Source organism: Podarcis pityusensis, assembly GCF_964106645.2.
Source record: "Podarcis pityusensis genome assembly, chromosome: 11".
Classification (NCBI taxonomy): domain Eukaryota; kingdom Metazoa; phylum Chordata; class Lepidosauria; order Squamata; family Lacertidae; genus Podarcis; species Podarcis pityusensis.
Window position 1 is genome coordinate 155704 of NC_138036.1, and position 24169 is coordinate 179872.

The 24169-nt window shown below is 55.4% G+C and overlaps 1 protein-coding gene across 3 annotated transcripts in view; it reads right to left on the reverse strand.

Annotated features, from left to right (window-relative positions):
* TLN1 (talin 1) overlaps nt 1-20341 on the reverse strand; it is a 54360-nt gene extending 34019 nt beyond the window's left edge. For 2 of the 3 annotated variants that reach the window (XM_080973365.1, XM_080973363.1), the window contains exons 1-4: nt 20259-20309; nt 769-932; nt 385-482; nt 87-216 (exon numbers count right to left, since the gene is read on the reverse strand). In XM_080973365.1, coding sequence (XP_080829491.1) covers nt 87-216; nt 385-482; nt 769-898 — 358 coding nt within the window. In that variant the 5' untranslated portion in view covers nt 899-932; nt 20259-20309. Of the gene's footprint in view, nt 1-86; nt 217-384; nt 483-768; nt 933-20258 lie in introns of all 3 variants that reach the window. The other variant, XM_080973364.1, reaches the window with a different exon arrangement.
* Nucleotides 20342-24169: the final 3828 nt, after the last annotated feature.

Consider the following 24169-nt stretch of genomic DNA (forward strand, 5'->3'; position numbering starts at 1 on the left):
AATCATCATCATCATCATCATCTCTGTGTCAGGGGGAGCTAGAGACCTCTCTCCCTCCCTAGATCAAGACCCCCCCCCCCACTCACCGATTCTGGCGCAAATGGTCATGAGTATGTCTGTGACCGTCTTGGAGTCGTCCACCATGACCGTCTTGACCGTCCCGTCCAGCATCCGGATCTTCAGGGGCCTCTGCTTCTTCTTGTACTCCAAGGTGTCCTGGAATGTTGTAGGGGGGCATCAGAGAGGGCCGGAGGAGAGCAGTTGGGGGGGCACCGAGTGGGGGGGAGGGGAGGGGAAAGAGGGGGCCATGCAAAGGAGGAGATGCCCGCCTGGCAAGCGAGGGGGCGGCCAGGGGACAACCCTGGCAGGGAAGGGGGGACGCACCCCATTGCGGAGCATGTAGTAGTCCAGGGCCTTCCCAGCTTCCAGCCAGATGCCTTTCTTGGGATCTTCGTCCGACAGGAAGAGGCCAAAGTCGGTGGCTGGAAAAGAGCAGGAAAGACTCTCCCAGGACAGGCCAAAGGGCAGGCCCAGAGGCTGCAGACGGAGGTCTAGGCAGGGCTTTGGGGAGGCCCAGCCCCCCCAGCCCCCCTGTGCTTGGGCCTGAGGACCTGCCTCTGCAGATGTCCCCCACTCCCCGCCTTTCTTCATCAGAAGGGCAGGCCCCCCTCTCTTGCCTGATGTGAAGAGATGCAGCTGAGAAGACATTCAATGCCCCCCCAATAATCAGCTGCTCCAGCCTACCCAACCCCCCTGCCCCCGACTTACGCTGGCCCATCTGCGCCTCCGGAACTCGCTCCCGGATCATGCGGCAGGCGTCGTACACCATGGTGGACGGCTCAAACTGCATCGTCTTCACCACGTTGCCAATGCTGATCTTGAGGGATAAGGCAACCATGGTGGCGGCTGGGGGGTCCCCTCTCCTGCTTCACCTGCGGGGCAAAGAGGGGCCATAGCCGCTGGTGAGCAAGACCCCCGGAGAGGCTACAAGTCCCTTCAGCCAGGAAGCGCTCAAGGAGGTGCTGAAGCAAAGGTTGGTCAACTGACAGGGGTCCTTTCCAGCTCAACCATTCAATGGTTCCAAGGCTCCAAGCCCACTTGGGTGGGGAGCCACTCTTCCCCCCACAAGGGCCAGGCTGGGACATCGGAGGGGGGGCACAAGGCAGAATCCCACTTGTCTTTTCACAGCTGAGCCTGAGGTTCAGTGAAGCCTCCGGCAGCGGCGTAGGAAGCCTCTTGGGCACCTGCGGTGGCATGCCCAGGGGCAGGGCGAACCACCCATAGGGATGGAACAGGGCGCTCGGCATTCCGTGCCGTCCCTATGGGCGCTGCACGCCCTGTGCCGTGTCGTCCCGTGCCGCCCCTATGCCACCGGGGGTATTTGCGTGATCGGTGGTCAGATTTTCACAATCGGCGAGTGGCGCTGGCACCCCCGGCTGCTCGGCGGGCAGTGCTTGCACCCCCGGCTGCCGCAGCTGGGAATGAAAGCACTGCCCACCGGGGGTGCCAGGCAGCGCCGCCCGCTGATCATGGAAATCCGATTCCCAATCGCATAAAACCCGCTGGGGATGCGAGCGCTGCCTGCTGGGGGTGCCAGGCTGATCAGCAGGCGTATTTGCGCGATCAGCGGGCATATTTTCATGACAACGACCGCACCAATCACAAAAATCTGCCCACTGGGGGTGCGAGCGCCACCATGCAGGTCCACTGGGGGGGCTGTGTCCCCCCCAGGCATAACACCCGGGGCGGACCTCATCCCCTTGCAAAGCCCCTGGCTGCAGTTTGGGGGATGGGAGGGGGGAGAAGGTGGCAGAAAATCAGCGCATCCCCCCCCCCCACTTCCAATGAATCTCCCTCTATTTTTGTTTGCAGGTTGCTGAGCAATGCTGGGTTTCCCTTGATTATAAAGGCGGTTTGGCAAAAGTGCAAGACGGAGCTGGACCCAAGACAAGCTACCCGGGTCCCCAACACAAGTCACCCTGAATGGAAGGAAGGGTAGCAGTTCCAGGAAACAGGGCAGTTCTAGCTCCAGCCAAGACCCTCCTCAGTTTTGTGCAGTGTTAGAAACTCAAGATATATAAACTAGGCGCCAAATGGCTCCTTAAACCAGGGTTACAGTAGCCAAAATGGAAGGTCTAGTTGCCATTTTTGTGCCAGATGGCTCAAAAGTCGACTTTTTGGTTCCTGAAATTCATTCTGGTTGTGCAGATAAAACACAATGGATAGAATTCTACGGGATATGCAGAGCCAGGATAGCTCAGCTGGTTACAGCGTGGTCCTGATAACACCAAAGTTGCAGGTTTGATTGCTGCATGGGGCAGCTGCAAACTCCTGCATTGCGGGGGTTGAGCTGGATGATACTCGGGGTCCCTTTTTTGCAACTGGATGGCTGATTCAGGGGGTCTGCAGGGGAACATGGGAATAAAAGAACGTCTTTGTTTTTTGCTGCTGCTGTTGCGCAGCCGGGCGAATCAGCTGCTATCCTGCAGACTCCCTGATTCACCCAGCAGAAAGAAAAAAACAAAGAATAAATAAATAAATGTTGCATCTGTCTTTAAATATATAAATGGCTAAACATTCTGTTTTGGTACCTGCAATCCAAATCCCAGGAGCCATTTGGCTCCTAGCCTGTGTATCCCAGTTTCTAACACTGCTATGAGGATGTGTTGTTTGTGTATGAAATAATCCAGACCCGAGGATCCCCAGGCAGGCACCTCCAGATGGTGGGGATGTCAGGCGCCATCCTGGCACCCGGGCATCTTCCTTTGGTCGCAAGCGGCTGATAGCCAGGTGCAAAAGGCGCCTGGTGGATTTTGATCGTTGGCCAGTGCCCACCTATTCCAGGACCCCGAGGTCCTGCTCCTGGTTCGCCCCTCCAGTTCAGACCCCTTAAAGGGTATATGCTGCAACAATATGCATTTTTACAAACTACCAATTCATTTTTAAAAAGGACAATGCACAATCAAGTCATTAAAACACCATATAATTATAAAATAATAAAATGGAGAACAAATGACCAACCCCAAATCAAACTGATTCTGCAGAAAAAGCTTGGTGAGAAAGAAATGTTGTCATCTGGGGGCAAACTGCCCAACTGCAGGTGCCTGGCTGGCTGCAGGAGGAGTGACGATCCAGAGGGCAGGTGCAAAGCCCCCCATGTTGGCTGTGGGGGAGCTGGGGGGCCTCTGCAGGCGAGGGAGCAAGTGGCCCCTGCGGCTGGGAGGCAGCAGCCCCAGGACTGAGCAGGAAGGAACAGCGAGTCGCTCTGGAGTGACAGCCCTGCTGTCCAAGAGGAAGGGGGCCTGCCAGGAGCCCCGGCTGATAAGACCCTGCGGCAAAAAGGAGCCAGAAAAGTGGCTGGCGAGGATGACGGAGAAACCGCAGGAGGGAAGCGTGTGGCTCCAGGCTTCACTGGAAGAAGAGCCTGCAAGATCGGGCCAAAGGGGGCACTGAGTCCAGCTCCTGTTCTCATGGCCGCCAGCCAGGTCCCTTTGGGGGGAACCTGCAAGCAGGACTCGGGCACCAGAGCCCTCTCCCTGCCGCCTTCTGGCAGTCAGAAGCATTGGTGCCTCCGCCACGGAGGCTGAGAGGAGCCAATGGGGCAAGGAGCCCAGGGAATGGAGGAGGCAGCCAGCCAACACGGATCCTGGCAAACTCCCCCCGACACTTCTTCCAGGGACCCCCGAGGCTGGGTCCCCTCTTTTCAAGGGCTCATCTGAACAGGAGGTCCTCTTCCACCCGAGGGGCAGGGACCAGGGACCCTCCTTGCTGGCTGCCTTCCAGGGCCCTCAAGGGCACCAAATCTTGGCTCCGTAAGCCAAGGGGCACCTGGAGGCACGGTGAGAAACGCAAAGATAGAAGCTCAAACGATGCCTTCATCCTCAGTTACGGTCACCACAGCTGTCTAGCTGCCTTTTCCCCCAGAGAGATTTATTATTATAGGTTTACAACACATTAAAACATCAAATAAAAGGATCCAGAATTAAAAAGGTGCCCAGGCATCTCCATGCCAGTCAGATGGTGGAGACGGCAGTTGCCCAACCTGGTGGCAGAACACCTTCGCTTGGTCGCAGCTGGACCCACACCGGACGAAAGACGTGCCTGGCGCCCAGGAGATTTCAAACACTGCCTGAACTGCCTGCTGCACCTTAGACCAGGGGTCACCCACATGGCAACTGAGTGGATGCTGGTGCCCACTTTCCCTGGTGACTACAATGTGCTCCCCTTTGCAGAAATTAAGCAGGAAAGAAACACGCTGTACAGTGGTACCTCTGGTTAGGAACTTAATTCATTCCAGAGGTCCGTTCTTAAGCTGAAACCATTCTTATCCTGAGGCGTGCTTTCGCTAATGGGGCCTCCCGCTGCGCAATTTTCGTTTACATCCCGGGGCAAAGTTCGCAATCAGGAGACCTACTTCCGGGTTACCAGAGTTCGTAACCCAAAGCGTTTGTAACCCAAAGCACTCGTAACCAGAGGTACCACTCTATTCCTAGCCAACAGAACAGGGTGTGGTGTGCCTTCTGTTGTGGTGTTTGTGTGTGTGGTGCCCACCTGTGGCTTGCAGGTGGGGGACAGGAAGGTGGGCGAGCCTTGCCTTAGACTCAGCTGTCTAGACAAAGGTCTCCTGGTCAGGAATCCACCCCAGCTCCCTCCTGGGCTGGGTTAAACCAACCCTTCTGCCCACCTGATCTCCACCAGCCCAGCTGAGCACCTGAATAACCGCAGGATGTGGGCAGCTGCAGCCTGGCAAGGGAAGCCAACTGTCTGGGGGGTTGGCTGGCTCCTACCAGGACAGGGACCCTCTGGGTTTGGGGAAGGGGCTGCTGACACCACCACCTGGGCAATAAAGGAACAGAGAAAGAGGTCTCCCAGCCAGTGTGGTGTAGTGTTTAAGAGCGGTAGTCTCCTAATCTGGGGAACCGGGTTCGCGTCTCCGCTCCTCCACCTGCAGCTGCTGGGTGACCTTGGGCCAGTCACACTTCTCTGAAGTCTCTCAGCCCCACTCACTTCACAGAGTGTTTGTTGTGGGGGAGGAAGGGAAAGGAGAATGTTAGCCGCTTTGAGACTCCTGAAGGGGAGTGAAAGGCGGGATATCAAATCCAAACTCTTCTTCTTCTTCTTCTTCCTTGTAGCTCCAAGGGACCAGATCCCCCCAGCCTGCCCAGCTCACCTCCTCTGTGGTGTCCCAGTGCCTAGACCCAGGGAGCTTTATTCTGCCCTCTCCTAGGAAGCTGCTCCAAGCACCAGAGGGGCCCCTGCCAGGCCAGGAGGGAGGGAGGCACTCTCTCCCTCATGCACTGGTCTCCCGCCCTGGCCAAAGTGGTCTCCCAGCTCCCAGAGGCCTTTGGGGGCCTGCTTTGGGTTCACCCACTTGCCCCCTGGCACCATGCCTCACTGGGCTGTGAACCGGCTCGTGAGCACCCAATTCTGAGCAGCACAAGCCCCCCCCCCAGCCAGGCCCAAAGTGTCTCACTTGGCTGCGCAGGTCTTGGCCAGCTGTGCTCCACCACTGGAAAGAAGCAGCTTCCGAGCCAAACGGGCCTCCCAGGGCCCTCAAGCACTGGCCCTCCTGCTGCCCCCGGGCTCCGCTCTGAGCAGTCTCTGCAGCCAGGATTCTGCCTGCCTCTGCCTGCCTGGGCACACAGCTCCTGCTGCTGCTTTGGGCTCCTCACCCCCTCCGCCTCCTTCCTCCTATCTCCTCCAGCCCATTTCCTGACCCGAGACCAGCGACCAGCCTGGCTCTCCCCTGGCCTGAGCCTCTTCCGCCCCCTTATGGCTCTCATCCTCTGCCAGGAACTGAGCTCAGGGGCAGGAAAAGGTCCTGCCAGTGACCCCGGAGGCCCAGAGTCCGGCCTGCCGTGGCCCTGGGACAAGGCCAGGAGCACAGAGGGAGTCCCCAGGAAGGGAAGGATCCTTCAGAATTGGGTGCCATGCTTGTCCCATGTGGTTGGGCCATACGTGGTTGGGAGACTGTGGGAGCACACACAGAGGGTGTCCAGGCAGGGGGTGCAAGCCCCCAAGGCGGCTCAAGCTCCCCACACATGCCAGCTACGGGCCAAAGAAAATGCAGGGCTCCTCTTCTTCGTTCTCATCAAGGAAACGGACTCAGAAAGAGTTTGCCAGACGCTCCTTTTGCGGCTTCCGCTTTCCGTCTGCTGCTGCGCTGACTGTGGGGTTTGAGGACCTAGAACTTGCTAGCCATTCTGGGAGGCCGGTTGCCCCCTGAAGGCAGCGGATGGGAGTCAGCAGGCAGGCTCCAGCCTCACCCTCAGCGTTGCAGGCACAGGGAGTGGGCGGTGGGTGGGATTTTGCAAGAAGGGAGAGCAAAGGGAAACGATTCTGAAGCGGCAGAGGAAGCACGAGAAAGGCAGCAGGAGTGTTGCAGGGCCCCCAGCCAGGCAGGGGCTGCTCCTGGGGGCCAGCGCCCGCTCTGCCCTGGCCCCAGGGTGAAGGGGAGGCGCCAGCAGCAGCAGAAGCTGTACGTGGCCCTGGAGGCGGAGGCGGAGGCGGATGAGGAGCCCTCCCCTCCCCTCCACAGAAACATTCCAGGCCTGCATTCTTGAGCAACTCAGCAGTCCAGCGCCTGCAGAGGCCCAGGCTCCCCATTGGCTGACAGAGCCCATCAGGCAAGGGGAGGGTGCCCCCCCGCAGGCCAAGGAATGTCGGAAGCACCCTGGCAGAGGGCGGCACGTGTGGCACAAAGGCACCAACCCCCCACCCATGCGTGCCACCAACCCCCCTTCCACCAAGGAAACAGGGAGAAGCAGACCATTCCAGGCACAAAGCAACGCTTGCGCCCCTCTGCACAGACCTCCTGCCACCCCCTGACTTTCTCCCCACGCTCGCCCTGGCTCTGTGGCCAATGGGGAGTCTGGGCTGGCAACCGGATCAGCCGCTGCCCTTTTGCCCAGGAAGTCTGCCAGCCGGGCTGCCCAAGCCCAGAGAGAGGCAGTGTGTGTATCCGCAGCCAGCGCAGGATGCCTCTTCCAACCGCCTCCAATTAGGGGCATTACTCAGCACATGCCGCCTCCGGAGGGATGGGATCCATGTCAAGAGCCAGCAGGAAAACCAGCCTTTCACAAGAGGAAGGAGGTCACATGTGGGCAGCATCACGGAGCTGAAAGGGGCCTGGGAGGCCACCCCACCCCGCCCAATTTGGTAAATCCAGAGCCAGGGTCCCCCGCTGCATGAAGACCCTCTGGCCAGTCAGGGCTTGTACCTTCAAGGGTCTTTGCCCTCTCCCCGATGAGGACAATGGCAAGAGCCCCTGGGATCTCTCTCCAGAAGAACAGCCAGGCGCCCCCTTCTCCCAGGGGGGCCTCGCCAAAGCCCCTTCGCCCTCTCCTGGCAGATGTTTGGGTCAGCCAGACTGTGTGGAAAAGAAGGCCCATCCAGGCCAGCCCTGCCCGGCTTCCCACAGCAGCCTCTCCTGGGGAGCTCAGGATCCAACCCTGGCTATTTGGCTGCCAACACCTGCTCATGGCAGGTAGAGTGTCTCCCCCCCCCCCGGTGGTCACAGAGGCTCTGTTTGCAACTAGCACTTCCAACTGGCATTAGTTTAAGCTGTGCATCTGCCCAACGGTTCTCCCAGGCTCCTTCTACTAATCCCCGCCTGGCGCCTGGTCTCTTGCCGAAGCTCTTCCTTCGCGGCCACCAGAGCTTCTTGCATCTACAAGATAAGTCGTCTTCTGACACACACAAGGCAGAGAGGAGAGGCCTGGGGCTGCCGTGTCAAAGGTCGTGCAGATCCCGGGAGGCAGAGGGGAGTTGGTGCCTCCCCAGTCATGCCCACGGGTGTCAGTGCCCATGCTCAGACAACCCAGAATCTCAAGACAGGAAGGTCCAGCGAGAGGCAGCAGCTAAACGTGGGGGAGGGGGCAGCCCCAGGCAGATGCTCTCCCAACTGCCCCCCTCAGCTGTGAGCTACCAGAGGCCCCTTGACAAGAGGCCCCAGAGGGAACGCTGTGAGGGGCTGGGCTCCTCAAAAGACCAGCCTACCAGCCTGCTCCATGCTAGGATTGCTGCTCTGAGTCCCAAGGCACCAGGGACAGCCCTCCTGCTCTCAGGGCCCCAGCAGAGATGGAAGATGCGCAGGGAGAAATACCAGGCACCCTCCCCCCCCCCCATGCCTTGAAGCTTCGCCTGCAGATGCTGCAAGGTGAAGCAGAGAGGATCTTGTGAGAGACAGCGGGGGGGGGGGGCTGGCGGCCAGGCAAGTCCCCCAAACAGGAAAAAACACGTCCTTGCTGACAGGCAGCTGCAGAGGGGAGCCAGCTCCACGCTGTCTAAGGTGTCACCCAAGAATGCAGGCCTGAGTCAAGGCCTTGGCTTCTCGGGCGGATCCAGGGCCAGGAAAGGACTCCTCAGGAGGAAAAGTCAGCCAGCAAAGCAGAGCTCTGGAGCCCATGCCAGGAGAGGCGTCCAGAATCTGCGACCAGAAGGTGCAAGTGGGGATGAGGCAAAGGCACAGAGGGGGAAAGGGCTCCCCACGGCTGCTGGTCCTGGTGGGGCGATTCCTGCCACCTCCAACAACCCAGCAACAAAGGTCTGACCCCCAGGAGCCAGAGCAGGATTGGGCCTTTGGGCTTTGCTTGTGGGCTTCCTCCTCAAGAGGCTCCTGGCAGGTCAGGGTGGGCAGGTGGGTGCTGGCCAGAGGTCCAATTCTGCTGCAGGGCTCTTCCTCATACGGAGGGGCCAACAGAGAGCAGGATGGGAGCAGGGGGCCCCTGAGCAGGTCCGAGGAGCCACAAGGGGGGGGGCGGATGAGAATGGGAGCCTCCACAGGCTCCACACCAGATGGTGAACCCCTGAAAGAAGATCAGGAGTGGGGGGGGAGACTCTGTACACTGAAAGAGAAGGAGCAGTTCCCAGAGAAAGAAACCCCATTGCTCTAGGGGGAGCCACAGAGAAGCAGCGCCGGATTGCAGGGGGCTGGACTAGATGCCCCGCCAGATCCCTCCTGACTCTACAATGCTATCATTCTGCGAGGGAGTCCCTGAGGGGACAGGGCTGTGCAGCCAAGGTCCCGCACCTCTGTAGCACCCCAAGTTCAAGTGGGTTGGCCCCTTCGCAAGCTGGCCTCCATGTGCCCCACGGTACCCCAGCCACTCCTCCTCCCAGGCCTCCGGGGGAAGGCTTGACCCCAGGGCAGAAGACAAGCCCCCCCCCATCCTTCTCAACCAGCCCCCATCCTTTTGCCAGAGTTGGGAAGTCCCCCTCACCCCCATCCTCTCCCAAGCTCTCCAGGACTCAGGATCGCTGAGAAAGCCAAGCGTTCGCGGGTTCTGCTTGAGAGCAGGGCTCAAAATTAGCAGGGAGCCAGGTGCATTTTGCGCCTAAAGATGCTCCATTTGCGAGCATCTCAAAAGGTCTGGGTGCCATTTTTTGTGCCAGGCTGACACTCAAGGATTACTGAAGTGTACATGATTTGAAGCCTCAATGGATATTTTAAGGACAGACAATATGTTAAGAGTAAGTGTTTTGAAAACTGAAGTACGGTACCAATATTTCTGTGGTAAACACCAAATTAAACATGTATTAACAATTTATACTATAAATGTAATATTAACAATGTCTTACTTATGTGAATTGTGTATTAATTCATGCTATATTGAAAGTATTATACGTGTTGGTAATGTGTATCAGTTTTTTGTTGACTGTTTTCTTTTCTTTTTGGAATTAATAAAGCATATTATATACATTCATGCTTATTCAAATAATAAAAAGTGTTGCCGCCCCGCCCCATGACGACTAGACATTGCGTTTTGGCATCCACAATCCAGGTCCCAGAAGCCATTTGGCTCCTAGCTTTTCTATCCCAGTTTCTAACGCTGCTTGGGAGGGCCCCCCCCCCGGAGGAGTGGGAGGGTCTTCTCTGCCCCACATCCAAGTCTCAGCGTCAGTGTTAGAAACTGAGATATAACATCCAGGAGCCAGGTGGCACCTTCAGTCTAGATTATAGTTTCCAGGACGATGGGTCTAGGCAGATTTTGCATAGCAAATGGTTTGTGTGCCTTGAGTTTTTGGTGCTGCGATGCACTGAAGATCAGCTGACTGGTGGGGCGTTGCAGCCGTGCCAGCCAGCCAGCCAGATGGAGATGTCAGGTGCCAAACCTGGAGACCAGACATTGCCACTTTCTCGCAAAAGGTCGGTTGTCTGTCGTGAAACGCGCCTGGTGCCCAGCTAATTTCAAAGGCTGCTCAGAGCCTCCCCTCCCGATAGCAAGGGGGCTGACAGCACACTTGCCAATTGCCAGGAGGGGAACTTGATGCTCTATCAATCTCATTACCTTCTGCGCTCCGGCCTTTTCATCTTAAACTGTTTCTGGGACGTCATAATTGTTTTCAGCATCCTCTGTAAACTGCCCCAATAAGTGTTTTGTTTTGTTTTTTAATAGAAGGGCAGGTTATAAATACATTTAACAAGCAATCGGGATTGAAAGTAGCCACCAGCTTGGCTAGCCTTGAAAAGGGATCAGACACATGCATGGAGCAGAGTGTGACCCACAGCTAGGGACCACAAGAGCTCTGTTGTGCCTCCAGATGCTGGGATTGCAGGTTCCCCACTGGGGCATCTGGGCAGCCGGTGAGAACAGGATGGTGGGCTAGCTGAGCCTTGGCCTGATCCAGCGCGGGGGGGGGGTGAGAAAGGGAGGTGCCTTTGGCTCATGGGGGGAGGCGGGGGGGCTGCTGCCCTCTCATGTCTCTTCCAATGGCTTTCCAATGGGGGGCTGGTTTGGGTTGCTGTTTCCTCCCTGGTGTCAATTCCCTGGTGGGGCAAACCATCCCTTTGAAGCTGTTTTCCAAGAGGGTCAAGCACAAGCTTTGTAAGGGAAAATGATGCGAAGGGAAAGAGCAGCCCCCTCCCCAGGGCGGGAGTCCTGATTCAATCTGCCCCCCCAAAAAAAACAACAACACACACACGTTTGCAGCTACTTCTAAAAAGAGTTTAGAGGCCCCTGCTCTCCAGGGACTTTTCAGTTTGGTTCTCACCCTGCAAGGTCAGTGTCTGGAGTGGGGGAACCATCCGAGACCCCAAGTGAGCTCCCCACAGCTGGCAGGGGGGCAGTGAAGGTCCACAGCAGAGGCAAGCCTGGACTGAAGACCACCTTCTTCCCGTCCCCCTCTTAATGCGCCCAGTTTGTGCCAAGAGCGCTCTGGGCCCGGCTGGGTGCATTGGGAGAGTTTGCCCTGAGCTGCCAGGCCTGCAGAGGAAGAGGAGGAGGGAGGGGCTTGCAAGCCTCCCCCTCACAGCTGCGGGGGGGGGGACCTCTGCAAGGCCTGCTGTCTCTGCACAGGAAGTTGTGCAAAGCAGCGTGGTTAGCGCTCAGCTCAGCAAGCGGCTCTGCAGGCCTCTGGGGAGGTGGGGAGGCAGCCGCACAACCATCCCCTGCTTTGGCCAATGTATTGATGGGCCTTGTGCAATCTCTCGGCCTCACCAGCTCACCAGCAGGGGCCAAGTTCCTGCCAGAACTGCATGCACACACATTCACAATCTCTCACATGCACACGCTGGGATTTCTCGTGCAAAACACTCAGCACTCAGGCCTGACGGGAGCCTTTGGGAACCAGCAATTCTGTACACAGCCCAGGGAGGGCGCAGGGCAAGGCGGCTCAGCCGGCATCCTCCCCAGCCCCAGCCCAGCCCCCCTTGAGGTCCCTGTTTCCGCTCCCCACCCCCACTTGGGCCAGAAAGAGCAGGAAGAGGAACTTCAGGCTGGGAGGGAACAGCTCAGCCCCCCCCCACTTCCAAGTCACAGGCTTCTCCACTGAAGAGACCCCAAAATACTTTTCAAAACCCCTAGTCATCTTTGCTCCAGCTCTAGTCAAGCTGCAGTCCCAGAAGGAAAACTCAGTGGAAAAAGAGTCGACAAACTTACTGTACTGGGAGGTGGAAATCAGTGGCAGAAGCTCAGGTATATAATCTCATTGCCAAATGGCAGCTTAAACCTAGGCTGCTGTCGGTACAATGGAATGTATAGGTTCTGTTCCCCCCCCCCATGGGATGTTGTTGTTGTTGTTGTTTAGCCGTTTAGTCGTGTCCGACTCTTCGTGACCCCATGGACTGGAGCTATTATTATTATTATTATTATTACTACTACTACTAGTACCATTTCTATACCACTTTATATTTTAAAGAACAAATCTCAAAGCCATTTACAGCACATTAAAACATCAGATAAAACAATCCAGAATAAAACTAATTCAAGCTTCAAGGAAAAAATATTTCAGATCCTTCTCTAAGGAACGTTTTATTTTCCTTACTCACCAGCCTGGCATCCAGAGATCTCCATGCAGTCACAATGGGACCCACGCCAGACAAAAAATGCACCTGGCGCCTGGCTAATTTTGAACGCTGGTGGAAATAGCTGGTGAAAGCCTTCCCTACTTGGGTGCCCAGCAAAATGTCAACCCCATGGCCCTTCTCCACCTTCGTCACATCACTCAGCACATGATCACACAAGGGACTGCGCCCAACCCATCAGGCACAAGGAAATGCTGGACGCCTCCCAGGCCTGACTCAAGACTTCTCAAGAAGCAGAATGCAACCCAGAGAACCTACAAGGCCACTGGGCCTCAGCGGAAGAGGCATCTGCACCCCAAGATCCACACGCTGCACCAATGAGGCACCTCTCAAACAGGGGTGCCAACTTGAATAGAATATTGGGGGGCCCAGGTAAGCCCCACCCCACATAATTGCATGCACGCACACCGTTTGAATGATGCAAGACCAGAGGGACCAATGGCCTGGTCCAAGAGCCTGGGAGTGACAGATTTGCAGGCGGAGGTTCAACCGGGCCCCACTCCTGCCCTCTTAGGAGCAAGTTGCTCCCTGGGAGCTCTCCTTGGTGCTGCAGCAGCCAACCTGCCTTGCTCCACCGGCTCCTCCTTGGGACCCGAGCAGCACACCGCCATGCTCTTGCAACTCACACATGAACTGGAGGGTTGGAAGGACTCCTGAGGGCCATCTAGTCCAACCCCCGGCAACACAGGAACCACATTGAATGCCTATCAATGAAAGACCACAACTGAGTTGAGAAGGCAAGCAGGAGCACAGAGAGAGCCAAGATCCATCATTCTGGGCTTGGACAAGCCATGCACTGACACAGGGCGACTCAAGGGAACTCAAACATGCATGAATGGGCACCCCAGGCAGCCACCGCCTTCTCTTCCACCCCCATCGCTGCCATCAGTGGATCCTGAGTAGCCCAGCAACCAATCAGAACAAAGCACCAGCCGCCTGGAAGTCCCAGTATCGTCTTGAGCCCATGTCAGAGAATCTTCCATGGCAACGAAGGCAGCAGAGAAATCCCCGTCTCCATTTACCTGAGAGCAGGGCTGGCCAGGGGGGCCTTTCTGCATGGGCAGGTGGTATCACCCCCCCTCCGGCCCTTGCTTGCCATGCTGGCTGGGGCTGATGGAAGGGAGAGGGCGGTGAGCAGCACTTGCAGGGAATAACTCTCGCCAAACACCCACCCACACCAGGGAGGAATTTATTGGTTCTGAGAGCCAGGATCTCCAGGGGGCTCCTGCGGCCAGTTTGCATCATGCTCTGCTGGCAAAGTAGCTTGAATTTAAGCCCCAGATTCAGAGGAATGGGATCAGCAGTGATCCTCTTTAGAGGAAGAGATTTCAGCTCATGCAGCCTGCGGGTGTCGGTCAGTTGCTCCGAGGTTTCAGACCAGCCTTGAGTTCTGTCTGACCTGGTTGGTGAAAACCACAAGGCCGATCAGCCTGGGGCGGCAGAAGCTGCCAGGACCTATTTAAAAATTAAATGGTACCATTTCTTGCAAAGGAAGCAGGCATGAGACGTCCGCCCAAGCGATCCTGACTGGACTTGCTGCCCTCCTGGATAATTATTAGCCGGTCTTGGTCTTCAGCACTGCCATTTCCTAGCAAATTATCTGAGCAGGTTGTGGCAACTCAACTCTCGGCTTTCTAAAGGATTTGGGATCCAACTTATCCAAAGTCAGACCTGGCTTTGGAAAGGAGTTTTGGATGCTTTTGCTCAGAACTGGGCGGTTGGTTCTTCTGGATCTCTCCGTGGCCTTTGACGCCACTGACTCTAGACTGCTCAGGATGGGGACGGGAGGCAGAGCCTTGCGGAGGGTGCCAGCCTTCCTGATGGATGCTTGACCTCTGTCCGCTGCCCTAAAGGACTCCTCCGGGCTCCAATCCATCCTTTCTCCTCTCTGTAGAACACCAGGGAGACATTCTCCAGGGATGCCAGTCAGGGTTCAAAATTAGCCAGGTGCCTTTTGCGACTGGGGACTGTCAGAATGCGAGCACTTCGAGAAGTCTTGGGACTGGGACTCAAGAATAAAATTGCTGCAGCAGCTGCTGAGAGCATGGGAGGAGAAAGGCTCCCCCCCCCCCACTCCAGAGCAGGGTGGATTGATTTAAATCAAATTGGTTTAAATCACGATTTAAATCACTAGTCAGTAAGACTTGATTTAAATCATTTTTTTACAGAAAAACTCATTCTTGCTGGTATAATCTTAATATTTACAACCAGATGAAGGTTTCATTTTTGGAATAATAACATTTCAGAGTAGTTTGTACAGTTATATAAAAAATTGCTGATTTGGTTATACTATTAGAAACACAAAGACAGGTGATTATGAAATTTTTGCTTATATTTGGGCAATTTTTCTGCTGTACTTTATTGGAAGGAGAAAAATAATCATTTCCTTAATAACAATTTAAACAATTTATTTAACTAAAACAATAACATTATAGCATATGTATCCATGTTTGTTAACTGATGTGGTTAAACAATAAAAAAAAACTTTAGAGTGAGTTTTAGCACACATGAAAGACTTAAAACAAATCCTTATTTCCCGATGAATAGCCTTTTGACTATAATGTAACTTAAATGGAAAATTATCTTTAGAAAGATTTTTCCTCCAAAAGCATTTTATTTTAAAAATCTGATTTAAATTTTAAAAATCCAATTCAAATTTTTTTTAAAAAAATATTTATTTATTTATTGGGAAAAATCATTGGTTTTTATCCACCCTGCTCCCGAGTAGGGAGGGTCACTGCTGCATGTGCAGGGAAGTGCTGCTTGCCAGCCGCCGTGCGAGTCACCAGGCTGGAGCTGAGGGTGCAGCAGGAGAAAGGCCTCCCCACCCAACTCCAGAGGAGGATCCCTACTGTACAGCCAAGCGCCGCTTCCCCCACCAAAGAGCGAGTCACCCTTGCAAAAAGAACAACATGGTGACTCGCTTTCTGCTTCTGCGCCCATAACCTGGGTTCCAGGAGCCATTTGGCCATCAGCTTTTCTACCCCAGTTTCTAACACTGATGTCACCAGTACGCAAAGGACTCTCACGCCTCTCCTTCCTCCTTTTCCTTGGATGCCAAGGAAGCAGAAAGAGCTTTCCAAGGGGTCAGTTCTGTCTGGATGGGGCGGCCCTCTCCTTCAAGGCTCCCACAACGGCTTGGCCTGGGGGGAGGCTGCTTCCCCTGTCCCTGTGCCAAGGGATTCCAACAATCAAACAGGCCCCTGAACGCTGATTACTATGATGACATTTTGTATAAAATACCTGTAGACTGGCAGTTCTCAAAGCAGTGTTTGAAATTAGCCAGGCGCCAGGCACATTTTGCACCTGGTTTTTGACTTCTTGCCACCAAGTGAAGATGCCCGGTGCCAGGATGGCGCCTGATGTCTCCACCACCTGGAGGTGTATGCCTGGGGATCCTTGGGTCGCGACTGTTTTCACACACTAACACCCCATCCAGTAGAATGCCATCAGTTATATTTTATCTGCACAACTGGAACGGGAATTGTAGCTCTATATGGGAATTAGGGGTTTACTAACGACTCTCAGCACCCTTACAGATAATAATGTTCCAAAAGAGTTGGTTAACTTATTTATGTATACAGCGACAACCACGCAATCTGGCCGAAGGTGGAAAGGAGGAGAGGTGCCAAGAAAGGAAGGTTGGCTTTTGGAAATGATGCAGTATGCAGAACTGGCCAGATTAACAGCAAAGATCAGAGACCAAAATGATGAAAAAAATCCTGAGGACTGGAAACTTTTCACTGAGTATTTAAAGAACTGCTGTAGCGAAATGAAAAAGCGAGCAGGACTTGAAATATGAGCAACAGCATGAATTATTAAGACAAATAGGTTAAATTGGGTGTATTAAATAAGGGAAATGTGCAGCATTCAATGGTAAATAAGGAAACCATGGAAGAGGAGGACAGGAAGTCAATAGATAAAGTAACTTACGGCTTATGTTAAAATGTGTAAAGTTTTCTTTTCTTTTTATTAAGAAAAATTAATAAATAAGATTTAAAAAATACTAGAGTTCCCGGGTTCCATTGTGGACAGGACTGTTTAATGTGGTATAATACAGCTTTAGACAGAGCCTCAGAGCAGACCTACCAAAATGAAGAGTTTCTTCATTTCAGTGGGTCTACTCTGAATACAGTCCGTGGTTTTTAATTTAAAACCACTGGCGGAGATAATGCAGGGGCCTGTCCTGTTGAACCACAGGCCCTCTTCACTAAACAGGGCTGTGGGGGCTTCAAGGAGCTGCCCACCTAACTTCCCAAAGAGGGAGAGAAGGAAAGACAGAGGCATGGGGGGCGGGGAGGGATGGGGGGATACAGCTTGGCATCTGCTGGAAGAAGCCACTGGATCTGCCCCCCAACACCTCATCCGCCCGCCTGGCAGGCACGGGGAGAGGAGGCTCAGTCTGAAGAAGCCGGAAAAGATTGCTGGGAGGTTCCTGACTCTCAGAAACAGGATCTCCAAAACTGTTTCCCTTGAAGACTCACTTCTGCCTGCTTGTCTGCTCAGACAGTCCATTTCTGCAAAAGGCATCCGAGGGAACTTCTGCAGCCCTTTAAGTCAGGGCAAAGAGCAAAGGGGGAAGAGGCTGTGCAAATGCTCAGAAAGACCAGGGCTGCCTAAACACGGTCACTGCACTTGGGAGCAAACTCCCCTGAATTCAGTGGGCACTACAACTAAACTGCACAATGCTCGCAGCTGGGGCAGACTCTCTCCAAGTCTACACAAGCGCCACAACCTGAAGATGAACCGTGAAAAACGTGTGCCAAATCTTTTCAAAGGGAAAGAAGTGAAGCCAAGCCGGGAAGCCTCTTCTGCAGTGTCCCAAGACTCACTGTAATAAAACGTCATCTCACAAGTATTTTTTTCATTTCTTAAAGTAATCATAGTCTGCCGTTTCTGAGCGTGGGAAAAGGGAACAAGGGGAGCAGGGAGTCAGAGGAGGGGGTTCCCAGAGGGCAAGCAGCCAAGCAACAGCCCCCCCACCCACCCACCACAAAGCCCACCTGCTTCTGACTTTGGCAGGAGCACAGGAAGGGGGCAGAGTGGGCAGGAAAAAGTGTCACACACTTGGGAAATCTCTTGGCAAACTGCTGATCTCTCCCCCCCCCCTTTAAAAAACCCTGTAGCAGGTTCCATGGATGGAGACCTGCAGCCGGTCTCGTTCTTGTCCAGCCTCATCGCAGCCCTTCAAGGCAAAGAGCAGATTCCAGCAGGGAGAGGGAAGCTCTGCTGCCTGAAAACATTCACCCTCCTCACCCCCCCCCCTTGCAATCCGAGGCGTAAACAATGACTGCTACCAAATATGGAATTTGTAGCCGGCCAGCCACAGAGGCAGGAGCCCCACAGGCTTCCAGCCTCCTCCAGGCAGCCGATGCAGAGGACCACGGAAAGAGGGCCCCCCATGCCAGTGACTCAGTGCAAAACCTGCCCTGAAGAGGTGGCACGTGGTGCAAAAGCAGGACCCCAAGCGGGAGAGAGCCCCATTCTCAAGGGGGCTTCATAGGCACAAATCGATTTTCTATGGCAGACATTGCACCAATATTGGCATTTCCACACACAACACCCTCAGGCAAATCAAAGAACCAGGCCCAGGCACTTCTGCTCCCTGCCAGGCCCACAACCATCTCTGCTCTCTGAAGGTCGCCCCCCCAGGCCACAGGTCTCTCCCCCTGCCCCAGAAACACAAAACGTCCTGGGTCCTCATCCTTCACAGGCTGGGTGCATTCCTGGGCTTGTGAGGGGCGCAGCCCAGGGGCCATGATTCTGCCCTACACACCGGCCACCGTGGGTCCCTTTCCAGCTGCCCCTTTAGACCTCGCCATCAGCTGCCACCCACGGTCTCCTGCCACTGAAAGCGCAGGTGGTGCCAGGCCAGCCTGCTCTGAAACAGAAGCCCAGAAGGTCCTCACCACACGAGGGCCGAGCCCAGCCAAGGAGCAAGGACCCCAGGGCTCAGGGGACCCCTCTGTGCCCACCCAGCCCCAACCTGCCTCAGGGTCTCCATGGGGAAAGCTCAGGGGCGAGAGAGACAGAGAGCCCTATTCTCTGCAGCCAGGCTGGCCTTTAAGTGGAGCAGGGAAGGGGGGCGGCGTCTGCCAGCATCTTACACCCCACGGGGCCTCCGCCTCTGGGTACAATCGCCACCTTGTTCTGGGATCAGGGCACCAGCCAGCCTGCGCAGGACACATGTCACAAACAGCTTAGGGGATCAGCAGGCTCCGCTCTGGAGGGAGCAAGGAGGGCACAGAGCCCAGGTGGGGAGGGGGACAACTGGAAGCCAGGCTGCGGAGTGGATCAGGTGGGCAGCTGTGAGGGTCCCCGCAAAGGGAGGCCGCTGCAGCTTCTGAGCTCCCCAAAGACAAAAACGGAGACAAAAACCGCACTACAAATGAGGAAATGATTAATTTAGCAACTAGCATCAGGCAGAGAGCAGGCCGGAAAAACAGAGGGGCTTCAACACAGAGCAAGGAACAAACAGCTAAAACTTTACTCCAGTAAGAAAGGAGCAAACGGGAGCCAACTTTTAATCTGTTTCCCTGCGCTAAAGGAAGATGGCAAACTGCTGGTGGCTGTTCTTCCGTTGGGAGGGAGCTTTTTGGGGCTGGGGGAGCTCTGATTTCCCCTGCAAATTTCCCCTGCCCGGGTACTTTTTAGCTCGTCGTGGCTCAGAGCGAGGGGCTACTAAGAGTGAGTGGAAACGGCTCCAGCAGCTGAGTGCGGATCTCTGAACGCGCAGGGAACAAATAGGGGCAGAAAGTTCGGCCTGCAGGCTAGAGAAACAGAAGGACTTCCACGTCTGTCCGGAATGCCAGGAAGGCGCCCCACCCCCGGGAAAAGGAGGGCAGCTCTGCCCTGGAAGCGCCAAAGTGGGACCCGCGCCGTCCAGGGCCTGGCGCGCAGCCCCGCGAGTCGGGGGCGACTAAGCCTAAGGGGAGAGCCTTGCAGAAGTGGCTGCAAATCGTCAGGGAAGCAGCGCCGTCGGAGGAAAGGCGGGAGCAGGACTGGCCGCGGCACTTCGCCAAGCCACGCGCTCCGCCTCCGCGCTCCCGTTTCGCGCGCAGCCCGCCGAAGGCAAAAGCCCGACAGGCAGCGGGGCCTCGACGGCGGCGTGGCGAGCGAGGGGCCGGCAGATCGGGAAGCGGCGTCCGCCGGAGACTCTGCAGGGCAGCAGCCTGCCGCTCGCCGGGGCGGAACCCGGCCGGGCCTGATCCACTTCCTGCCCAAGGGGCGCCCTCCAGGGCCGCGCCCAAGCCCAGGCGCCCCGCGGCAGCAAGCGGCGCCCGTCCGCTTCCCGAGCTAGGGAGCCCCGACGAGGTGGTCGTCGCCGCCGCCGCGGGGATGGGAGGTTTGCGCACATCTGGCAGTCACGTGCAAGCAGCCGGGACCGGCCCGAGCAGGAGGAAGCCGAGACCCTCCTGGAGGCGGTCTTCGCCCGCCCCGTCCCGCTCGGAGCCTCGCCCCGCGCCCCCCCTCGCGGCGGGGCCGGGGCCGGGGCCCTCCGCCAGGAAACGGCCCGTGCCCCGCGGGGCAGAGACCCTTCCTCCCCGCCGGAGAGCTCTTCCCGAGGGCGGCGGAGCCCGCCTGGGCCCGGCCCCGAGGCTACGGGAAAGCCGTCGGGGCAGGAAGCCAGGAGGGTGGGACCTGCCCTGCCCCAGCCGCGCTGCGCCCAGAGGCGGCCGGGGTGCGCCTGGCACGCGAGCGGGAGGCGGCCGCCGGGGAGGCACTGGGGCACCCGCGGGCCGAGGGAGGAGTCGCGCGGAGCGGGAAGGGACCCGCCGGCGGAGCCAGACCCGACGGAGCCCGGACGCGGACGCCGCCCCGTCGCCGCCGCCGCTCGACTTCTTCTTTTTCCCTCCCTCCCTCCCCGCCCGCCGGGGGGGCGCCTGCTCCTCCTCGACCCCCAACTCCTGTCCGGATCAAGGGAAAGAGAGTGAGGCGGGGGGCGCCTTCCTACCTGGGGGGACGCGGCGGCGGCGGCGGCGGCGGCGGCGGCTCCTGCGGGGCGCGACTGGCTTCTGGGGGGAGGAGCGCCGAGGGGCGGGAGCGCGCCCTCCCCTCCTCCTCCGGGTCCCCCAGACCCGCCCCCCGGCCGAGGGACAAGCGCCGCCCGCCCCGTCTGCCCGCGGCGCAGGCGCAGAGCCGAGAGGAAGCCGCCGCGGCCATGTTGGGTGCGGGCGCCGGGCTCTTTCCCCGGCGGCGCTGGGCGGCGGCGCCCTCGGCCAATCAGCTGGCGCGACGAAGCCTGGCGGGGCCGCCCCGCCGCAGTGCGCTGAGCAGAGGCTGAGCAGGCTCTCGCCGGAACAGAAGCCGACTCCGAGGGTCTGGCTTCGTCTTTGGGAGCCCAGAGTAGGGACGGAAAGGCACCGGCGCCGGAGGCGGGGGGAAAGCCCCTCTCAGCTGAGGACAGGGCGAAATTCAGCAAACAAACGCCATGGCATGTCCCTCTGGACAGAGGTGCTTACAAGCCGAATGTCAGTGTACAGGGAAAAGCAAGAATCACCAGTATCGAAGCAATTGTTCTTCGGCATCAACTTCGTTGGACTGGTCATGTTGTGCGGATGCCTGATTCTCGTCTTCCAAAGCAACTACAGTTCTACCTCTGGATGCGAACGGCATCCGTTCCGGAGCCCCATTCACATCCTAAAGCGAATGCAACCTGCGTCTTCAGGGGTCGTGATTTGCTGCTTCCACGCATGCGTGTGACGTCATTTTGAGCGTCTGCGCATGCGTGAGCGGTGAAACCCGGACGGAACGCGCTCCATTACTTCCGGGTCGCCGCGGAGCGCAACCCGAAAATGCTCAACCCGAGGTATGACTGTACTCTAATCCCAACTCAAGAATGGAAAGCGAAATACTGGTGGGAAACAAAAGGTTTAAAGATGCTCTCAAGGCAAATCTTTAAACATGTAGTATAAACACTGACAGTTGGGAAACACTGGCCTATGAGCGCACCAATTGAGGTGTCATGGACTTTGAAGATGCTCGAACTCAGGACGCAAGGGAGAAACGTGCTGAGAGAAAGGCACGCTTGGCAAACCCTCACCGTGATCAACTCTTACCTGGAAACCTATGTCCCCACTGTGGAAGGATGCATGGATCCAGAATTGGCCTCCACAGTCACTTATGGACTCACAGCTAAGACCGTGTTCATGGAAGACAATCCTACTCGGCTAGGAGGAATCACCAAAGAAAGGAAGAAGCAGCTTACAAGCCTCAAGACCTGAAGGGCCACCTCTCCCCCTAGGAAGGGACCCAGGCTCTGCCATCCTCCTCCTTCTTCGAGAGGATCAGAGAAGGCAACACCAGAGCAGGCCTTTTCTGCAGTGGCTCTCCGTTTGGGGGAATGCTCTCCCTAAGGAGGTTCAGCTGGTGCCTTCATGATCCATATTTAGGAGCCAGGCCTTTGAGTGATTAACATTAAATGGGCACTGTGGGTCAAACCACAGAGCCTAGGACTTGCCGATCAGAAGGTCGGTGGTTCAAATCCCCGCTACGGGGTGAGCTCCCGTTGCTCAGTCCCTGCTCCTGCCCACCTAGCAGTTCGAAAGCACATCCAAGTGCAAGTAGATAAATAGGTACCGCTCCGGCGGGAAGGTAAACGGGGTTTCTGTGTGCTGCTCTGGTTCGCCAGAAGCGGCTTAGTCATGCTGGCCACATGACCCGGAAGCTGTACGCCGGCTCCCTTGGCCAGTAAAGCGAGATGAGCGCCGCAACCCCAGAGTTGGCCACGACTGGACCTAACAGTCAGGGGTCTCTTTACCTTTACCCCTGTCGAGAAGGCCTTCTGTCTGGTCAACGACCCAGTTAAAAAGCTGCACTGTTCTTTTCTTCCTGCAACTTACCAATTTCTGATCCCCAAGAGAATTTCTCTTCCTATTCCTTGGCTGCTAAATTTACCCAGGAGTCTTTGGTGAGGGATTTTGTCAAAAGCTTTTTGAAAGTCCAAGGACCCAATGTCAACTGGATCACCTCTACATGGATGCTTGTTAAAGAACTTCTTCTTGTTGGTCTTGATGCTTTTAGCAACATTCTCCTCAAAATATTTTCCTTAAAGCACCCTTTACTGTCCGCTTGCCCTTTTTTGGCCAGAGTTTTGTGTTCTTTTTCTGCTCTATTCATTTGAACAACAGTTCCAATTTTTTAAGGGAAGCTTTCTTGCCTCTCATAGTTTCTTTGACTGGTCTTTGTGGTTTGTTCCCTGATCGGTGGTACACACTCCTCTTGAGTTTCTAATCCTGTGTTTAAAAAAAACAACACTCCCAGGCATTTTGGAGTGATTTGACCCTCTTGACTTCACCTTTCAGCTTCCTTTTTACCAGCTTCCTCATTCTGGGGAATTTTCCTTTTTGAAATCAAATGTGACTGCGTTGGAGTTTCTTGGCAATTGACCATTTACATGTAGATTTAATTTAACAGTGGTATGATCACTTCTTCAACAGCAAATATTCCCACTTCTGCAAACATTTCTGGCACCTGTATTGGCTGGTTTCAGAGGCAATGGAATAGGCTGATATTCCTTACCCTAATGCAACACAATTAGACTTGTTCACACTGGAACAAAAGGCATCTCTCTATTTTTGTAACATCTTTTGGAGACAGGCCAGATCTGCATACCAGACACTGCTATTACCCACTCCCTATCTTGCAACAAGATGCTCATGTCTCCTTATACAAATAAAACATTAAATTGACCTGAGTTAACCAATCCACCTTTGTAGATTAGTTATATATTTAAAGCATATACTATGTTTAACATTGAAACTTTTAGTATGCTCAGATGTGAGCCACACACTTCCTTATGTCATTTTTGATAATATGTCTAAAAGGTAAAGGTACCCCTGACCATTAGGTCCAGTCATGGACGACTCCGGGGTTGCAGCACTCATCTCAAGCCGGCGTTTGTCCACAGACAGCTTCTGGGTCATGTGGCCAGCATGACTAAGCCACTTCTGGTGAACCAGAGCAGCGCATGGAAATGCCGTTTACCTTCCTGCCAGAGCAGTACCTATTTATCTACTTACACTTGACATGCTTTCAAACTGCTAGGTTGGCAGGAGCAGGGACTGAACAATTGGAGCTCACCCCATCGTGGGGATTCAAACCGCCAACCTTCTGATCGGTAAGCCCAAGGCTCAGTGGTTTAGATCACTGTGCCACCCGTGTCTGCATAACATCTATCCAGATGTTGGCATCTGTCCGTCTCAGGAGACAATGGAGGAGAAAGGCGCCTTTGGGGATGAAGTCAAACTGGGTGAAGGTTACAGCTCCTGCTGTGGTTGTAGACACCCATGTGGGAGAGACATGTTTTCATGTAGCTGGGGCAGAGGAAGGCGTCTGGTTGTGCTAATGCAGATGCACCGCTGCATTTATTATTATAGGAGTGCAGAGAGAAGAATTCATTATTTATATTCTTCCCATCTGACTGGCTAACTCCCCTCCAATGTAAAGGCCACTAGGCAGTAGAGATCTTGCCCCCCCCCCAATTATATTCTACTACGTAATTTCCTTTCAAGATCAAATCAGTATTATTTTGATCTGTGGTTGTGGGGCCCCTACTTCAGGCTTCTTCAACCTTGGCCCTCCAGATGTTTTTGGCCTACAACTCCCATGATCCCTAGCTAGCAGAGGTCAAGGATGGTGGGAATTGTAGTCTCAAAACATCTGGAGGGCCGAGATTGAGGAAGCCTGGCCTACTTAGTAATCTGGCTCTGCTCCCACAGCTGTCACAGAGGAAACTCGGGTGAAAAACTGAACTGTCAGGCTCCGTTTCTGCTGCATAGAAATCAGGCTTAAATTCGTCCCCCCAAGCAAAACAAAGTGTCACACTCCTGATTGGCTCAGCATCAACCCATCTCACACCTAGTC